Genomic DNA, 7,866 nt, shown 5'->3' on the forward strand with positions numbered 1-7,866 from the left:
AATAAATCCCTATGACTTAGTATCTCTTTATATGATTTGCCCTTTCTTTTTTGTACCAAAACTTATCCGTTTACTTTTTCTCATCAAATGAATATTATTTATCTATTAAAACAATTTAAAACAAATGATATTTGCACACTTTTTTGTTTTCTGTACATTTTAAGAATTCCTTCTTTAAGTTTGTGTTATCCTCCTTCCTTTACTGCATCTGAAATAGCTTTATGCACATTGATAATAGTATGCACCTATCTGGTAAACTATGGCATACAATATAAATTCAAAAACTGCATAAGCAGATTAACATTCAAACAAGATTTTAATAGTAAATTCTTCAGTCTAGATGGTTCATGTATGATTGAAAGATATTGCAATCTACGTTTATTTACAATCTATTTGCAAGTTGGTTTTCTTAGGAAATGAATAAAAATGGAAAACTTAATCATCATGAAATACATTTGTGAGAGAATTCTTAAATCTTCTTTTCCATTAATTCTAAAAATCAGCCCAAACATAATCAAGTTTTGAATAACTCATCTATACCACTATTTCACACTAAAATGAATTTTACAGAATTCCATGAATAATGAGCATACACTCGACTTGCAGATAAGATTCACTTATTTAGCATCACTTGCAGACAAACTTTCAAAGCAATCAATTTCAATGACATTCTTAGATGATTTTGTGAAGGGATTTCTTAGCATCTCACTAGTTTACTGTCATTACTAGTGGAATTTCATAAAATAAAATAACAACAGAATCATTTTCCTAGGAAAAACGGTGCAGGTATGGAAATAGCAAAGTAAAATATGATAACCTTGGTAGTTTCATGGACCCAGAAACAAGAAATGTGAGAAAATCATTCCAAAGGGAAAAAATAATGAAGAATATTTGATAGCAGGGGACTTGCGTACCAATACATTTACGGATAACAAATTCTTTTTGAAGAAAACTACACAATATGATTCTTCAATACAAATTCACAATAAGAACAAAATATGATTCTCCTGAATCTTGATATGCAACAAAATGAATTATAAACACACAAATGTTCAAAAGAGAAAAGGGGGAAACAATATTTGACATGAAAAAAGTGAGCTAATCACAAACAATACCTCTTTCTTTGCACAAGCTGCAACAAAAATTCTATGCTGCTCTTTGGCCTGTGCGAGTCTTCGATAGAATGTCCTTGAGATAGTCATAACGACCAAGATGATAATCAGTCCACAAACATAGCTGCCTGATGGCTTCCCTCTTCTCCTCTACCAAGTCCGTCATACCATCATCTTTTTCTTTCACTGTTTTCTCTAGTTCTCCAACTGTCTTCTTAAGTTGAACTACAGTTGCGGTCAGATTCGTCTTCTCTAATTCCTCCTTGCTTGTCTTTGCCTCTAGCTTCTCAACCACCTCCCTCAAAGCCAATTGCTGTTCATGCTTGTCCTTCAGCTGCTCCAATAAATGCTGTTTTTCTTTCTTTAACTCCTCCTTTCCCTTATTGATCTCACTGACACGGGTTTTTGCAACATGAAGCTCATGTGAGATGTTGGAGATAGAGGTTTCATAGTTTTTAAAGTCATCAGAGAATTTAAAGCTAACAGTTTCTATGCCACTCAATACACTGTTAACAGTCTCTTTAACATTAGAGATGATTTCCAGAAAAGCTTTAGTGTTAGCAGCAATTGTTGCTGACAAGGTAGCAATCCTGTCTTCAAGTGCTCTCTGTTCTTGCTGGAACTTCTCTTCTGTCTTTGTGAAGCTCTCCTCCTTCTCGGTCAGTACTTGTTCGGTGACTCGGAGCTTCTGGTTTGACAGGCGAAGCTTAACCTCAAGCATGCGGACTTTCTCAAGCAGAGTACTGATTTCATATCCTTTCTCCTCTAAGTCTCTTTTCAGTTCTTCTACTGTATGTTCCAAATTAACTACAATCTTATCTTTGGACTCACTACCTATATGGAACTCTTCTTTCATTTCTTCAATCCTCTTCTCTGCAACTTGAAGATTTGCCTTGCATTCCTTAAACCAACTATCAAGTTGTTTATATTCTTCATTTAGCTTCTGGTATGCATCTTGTTGTTCCTCCAATGTTCTCTGATGTTCCACAGATCTGCTTGCTATCTCATTCTTTTCATTCTCTACCGCTACAAGGCTTTGTGCATGTCCTTCTCTAACTTTTTCACAATGATGCTCCAATTCTTCTTTAGTTTTCTGCAATGTAATCAATTCTTCTTGCAGATTATTTACTTGGGCTGTGAAGGCAATTATTTTCTCTGAAGCCTCATCCTCTTTTTCATGAAGCTTTTCCTGTAAATTGGAGATCTCAACCTCTTTCTCTGCTAATGTTTTCTCCAGTGCAGTAATTGTTCCCAGCAATCCTAAAATTTCTTCTCTCAGATCATTCTTCTCGAGCTCTTTAGCTTTTGTTTGCTCTTCAACTTCGCTCTTCTGGCTGCATATGGAATCCACCTCCAACTTCAGGCTTTCACACTGCTGTGCTAAATCCTGTTTCTCATTCTGGAGCGAAACCAAATCATGTTGAAGATTGTTTATTTGCTCAGTGAAGGCTGCTATTTGAGCTGAGCCCTCATCCTCTACTTTTTTAAGTTGATCCTGGAGAGCAGAAAACTCAAAATCTCTTTCTGCTAATCTTTTCTGCAAGGAAATCAATTCTTCTTGCAGATTATTTACTTGGGCTGTGAAGGAAATTATTTTCTCTGAAGCCTCATTCTCTTTTTCATGAAGCTTTTCCTCTAAATTGGATATCTCAACCTCTTTCTCTGCTAATGTTTTCTCCAATGCAGTAATTGTTCCCAGAAATACCAAAATTTCCTCTCTCAGATCACTGTTCTCGTGCTCTTTCGCTTTTGTTTGCTCTTCAACTTCAGTCTTCTGGCCGTATATGGAATCCACCTCCAACTTCAGGCTTTCACACTGCTGTGCTAAATCCTGTTTCTCATTCTGGAGCGAAACCAAATCATGTTGAAGATTGTTTATTTGATCAATGAAGGCTGCTATTTGAGTTGAGCCCTCTTCCTCTACTTTTTTAAGTTGATCCTGGAGAATAGAAAACTCAGAATCTCTCTCTGCTAATCTTTTCTCCACTTCTGCTATTTTATCTTGTAACACTAACTTCTCCTGACTCACATGACTGATCTCATGGCTTTTAGCTGTTATTTGCTCAGTGAAGGCTGCTATTTGAGTTGAGCCCTCTTCTTCTACTTTCTTGAGTTTTGTGCAAAATCCTGTTTCTCATTTTGGAGGGAAACCAAATCATGTTGAAGATTGTTTATTTGATCAATGAAGGCTGCTATTTGAGTTGAGCCCTCTTCCTCTACTTTTTTAAGTTGATCCTGGAGAATAGAAAACTCAGAATCTCTCTCTGCTAATCTTTTCTCCACTTCTGCTATTTTATCTTGTAACACTAACTTCTCCTGACTCACATGACTGATCTCATGGCTTTTAGCTGTTATTTGCTCAGTGAAGGCTGCTATTTGAGTTGAGCCCTCTTCTTCTACTTTCTTGAGTTGATCCTGGAGAACAGAAAATTCGGAATCTCTTTCTGCTAATCTTTTCTCCAATTCTGCTATTTCGTCTTGTAACTCTAACTTCTCCTGACTCACATGACTGATCTCATCGCTTTTAGATTTTATTTGTTCAGTGAAGGCTGCTATTTGAGCTGACCCCTCTTCCTCTGCTTTCTTGAGTAGATCCTGGAGAACAGAAAACTCGGAATCTCTCTCTGTTAATCTTTTCTCCAGTTCTGGTATTTTGTCATGTAACTCTAACTTCTCCTGACTCAAATGACTAATCTCATAGCCTTTAGCTGTTATTTGCTCAGTCAAGGCTGCTATTTGAGTTGAGCCCTCTTCTTCTACTTTCTTGAGTTGATCCTGGAGAGCAAAAAACTCGGAATCTCTCTCTGCTAATCTTTTCTCCAACTCTGCTATTTTGTCTTGTAACTCTAACTTCTCCTGACTCGCATGACCGATCTCATCGCTTTTAGATTTTATTTGTTCAGTGAAGGCTGCTATTTGAGCTGAGCCCTCTTCTTCTACTTTCTTGAGTTGATCCCGGAGAACAGAAAACTCGGAATCTCTCTCTGCTAATCTTTTCTCCAACTCTGCTATTTTGTCATGTAACTCTAACTTCTCCTGACTCAAATGACTAATCTCATGGCCTTTAGCTGTTATTTGCTCAGTAAAGGCTGCTATTTGAGTTGAGCCCTCTTCTCCTACTTTCTTGAGTTGATCCTGGAGAACAAAAAACTCGGAATCTCTCTCTGCTAATCTTTTCTCCAACTCTGCTATTTTGTCTTGTAACTCTAACTTCTCCTGACTCGCGTGATTGATCTCATCGCTTTTAGCTGTTATTTGCTCAGTGAAGGCTGCTATTTGAGCTGAGCCATCTTCTTCTACTTTCTTGAGTTGATCCTGGAGAACAGAAAACACGGAATCTCTCTCTGCTAATCTTTTATCCAACTCTGCTATTTTGTCTTGTAACTCTAACTTCTCCTGACTTGCATGACCGATTTCATCGCTTTTAGCTTTTATTTGCTCAGTGAAGGATGCTATTTGAGCTGAGCCCTCTTCTTCTACTTTCTTGAGTTGATCCTGGAGAACAGAAAACTCGGAATCTCTCTCTGCTAATCTTTTCTCCAACTCTGCTATTTTGTCTTGTAACTCTAACTTCTCCTGACTCGCATGACCGATCTCATCGCTTTTAGCTTTTATTTGCTCAGTGAAGGCTGCTATTTGAGCTGACCCCTCTTCCTCTGCTTTCTTGAGTTGATCCTGGAGAACAGAAAATTCAGAATCTCTCTCTGCTAATCTTTTATCAAGTTCTGCTATTCTGTCTTGTAACTCTAACTTCTCCTGTCTCAGATTACTGATCTCATCATTGTTAGCTTTTATTTGCTCAGTGAAGGCTACTATTTGAGCAGAGCCCTCCTCCTCTACTTTTTTTAGTTGATCATGGAGAGCAGAAAACTCAGAATCTCTCTCTGCAGATATTTTCTCCAGCTCTGCAATTTTGTCTTGTAGCTCCAACATCTCATGTCTCAGATGACTGATCTCGTGTCTGTTAGCCTTTATTTGCTCTTCATCTTCACTCTTCTGGTTCTTTATAGTGCTTATCTCTAATTCCAGATTCCTTATCTGAATGGTTAAATTGTCTCTGTCCCCGGTTAGTCTCTCTTGTTCCAGGGCTTTTTGGTCAGCCTCCTCTTTCAGAGTTTGCATTTGAATTGCATACTCAGAATTTTCTTGGACTTTTTCCACAAACTGAACTTCCAAATCAGATTTCTGGTGTTGTAAGGAATCAACTTCCTGCTGCAACCTTTTCACCTCATCTGCAATGCTGTTGACTTGAGCTGATGCTTCGTCGCTTTTAAAAATTATATGCTCTTCTAGTTCAATTTTCTGAGCATGTAGTGTGCTGTTATCAGAGAGCAGCTTGTTTATCTGAGATGTCAAATCTGCTACTTTAGACAATGAATCATTCTCATTATCCTCAAGTTTCTTCAAGAGAGCAGATAGTTCCTCTTCTCTTTCTTTGGACTTCGTTTCAAGTTCTGAAATTTGGTTCTGTATCCCCAAATTGTGTTCTCCAAGTTCCCTTGCTTCAATTGTGCTACTCTTGATTTGCTCCTCCATGTCTTTTTTCTGGTTTTGCAGTGATTCTAATTCCAGCTCCAGCTTTGCACCTTGTGCCTCTAGTTCCTTAATTTTACTCAAGGATTCATTCTGATACCCTTCATGCACCTGAGTGAGGGTTGAAACTTCCTTGTTTCTATCATCAAGCTTCTCCTTTAATTCACTAGATTCAGCTTCAAGCTCTTGTATTCTGTTGTGAGCCAGTTGAACCTCATCTGAAGCCTGTGAAATTTTCAATTTTAAGGATTCATTTTCTTCCTCAGCTAGTTTCACAGCATGGCTTATATTAGTCAGTTGCTGTTCTGCAAGTTCCAGCTGCTGCTTCAGAATGGAATGTTCCGCTGCAAAAGCTTGTAATTCTTCCCCAATGGCTAGCTTTTCATCTTTCAGTTGATCAACCATGGTTCTCAAGCTATCAGCATTCTTCTTTTCCTCGTCAATCTGTTGGACAGCTGTGTCTTTCTCCACAGTCAAACTGTCTTTTTCTGTCTTCAAGGCGTCCAATTTTTGACTCAAGTCAGCTTCTATCTTACCAGCAATGTCAAGTTGCTGCTTTAGTTCTTCATTTTCAACCAAATTTTTTGATTGTTGAATACTCAATGCTTCAGCATCAGTTTTCAACTCCATGTTGATTTTCTCTGCTTCTTCTATCTTCCTCAACGCCTCAAGATATTTTGAACTTAGATTCTCTTTCTCTTCATCTGTACTTGTCAAGGTCTGCTTTAACTCGGCAAATTCCTTGTGCGCCATTTCAAGTTCTTGCTTTAAGTCATCAATTATCTTGTGAGATTCATTTTCCAGCTGTCCATTTTTGCTGCCTTCGTCCTGTGAAGAAGAATCCAAATCTGAGCTGGATGAAGAGCTCTCATTTTCTTGCTTGCCATTGAACCCTTTCCTTAACAGGTCTGTTAGATGATCATATTGTGCATAAAGTGATTGGTATTCATTGTGGAAATCCTCCACCAGTTCAACAAGTGGTTCCTTCTTAGGAAGTCCGGCCAGGGTACCATCCTCTTCAAGGTTGTCATCTTTAATAAGTTTCAACATCCTTTTCACTTTGTCATCAATTTCTGCAAGGAAAGGTAGAGAAAAAGCATGTCATTTGCTTGAACATCATAAGGTGACATGATAAACATAAATCATGCCAAGTTATTATTCTTCGTTATTATATTCCTTGATGTCATATTCCTGCTGTCATGGTGCATCTAAGTGAAATTATGGATAGAGATTTTTACCTGTTTTAGCTCCCCGGAGCTGCTCATCTTTATCAGGATCAATGTGACTTCCAAACAAAGATTTTATAGACTCTCTTCTGTGATGTTTCCCCATCTTCCTCTACAGATCGTCAAATTTTTAGAAGCTTCAAGTCAAGATAATCTACTCCACATGTTGATCCAAGGATGTCTTGAACTGAAATTTAACAAATTCTGTGGTATTTGAGCACTGTGATGCACACACATTTTTTGCATGTTAACTTTTGAAGATAATTTCTGCTTGTAAGGAAATTCTAAATATAAAAAAAGGTCTCACTGCACAAAGCCCTCACCCTATGGAGTCCATATATATGGTAGAACTGGAAAAATTAGAAATAACTTATAGTCGCATAGATTTGACCGGTTTATAAAGGGTTCATTGAAACAGGCAACTACTAATGTTTTGTAGAACTCAGATAAATTCAGGCATCCAGCTTTAAAATGAATATGTGAGGTTCAATTACGGATTATGGGATTAGGTTGGGCATGATCTAGAAAATTAAAGAGGGGAAGAAAGGGTAAATATTAAAATAAAATGGATGCTATTGTCATCATCACTGAACCAAAATAAGATATTAGCTCTTCTTCTCAGACTATCGTCCTAAACTCCTAAATGATCGTAATTACTAGTCCAATACCTTTTTTATGAAAACTTGTCAACTATAGTATTTTACACGGTTATAGATTATTAGAAATTAAATTGTTGAGAACGAAAAAATTAATATAAGACCGAATGATTAACATATAAAAAAGAGGTTTAAAAAAAAGAGAGGAAAAAAAAGAGCCACTAGAAGCAGATGCAAACAACTGTAATCTGGCGCTACGTCAACAACTTGGGGAATTTTCCCGGAAGGTGATATGGTCGGTGACGGAGCTAGGCAAGTGTCCCCATTACGTTGGGGTTTCTTTTAATAATTAATATCATAGTGATTTATTATTTTTATTCACATATATATATATATATA

General features: G+C 37.4%; 1 protein-coding gene across 1 annotated transcript; it reads right to left on the reverse strand.

Moving 5' to 3' along the window:
* LOC109349924 (myosin-11-like) lies at positions 871-7,044 on the reverse strand (the record flags this gene model as incomplete). Its single annotated transcript, XM_019590993.1, is given in 3 exon segments — positions 871-3,192; positions 4,029-6,718; positions 6,884-7,044. Coding segments are annotated over 3 exon segments (4,830 nt in total). The 3' UTR covers positions 871-1,146.

This window comes from Lupinus angustifolius, chromosome LG06 (assembly GCF_001865875.1).
Source record: "Lupinus angustifolius cultivar Tanjil chromosome LG06, LupAngTanjil_v1.0, whole genome shotgun sequence".
Taxonomy (NCBI): Eukaryota; Viridiplantae; Streptophyta; class Magnoliopsida; order Fabales; family Fabaceae; genus Lupinus; species Lupinus angustifolius.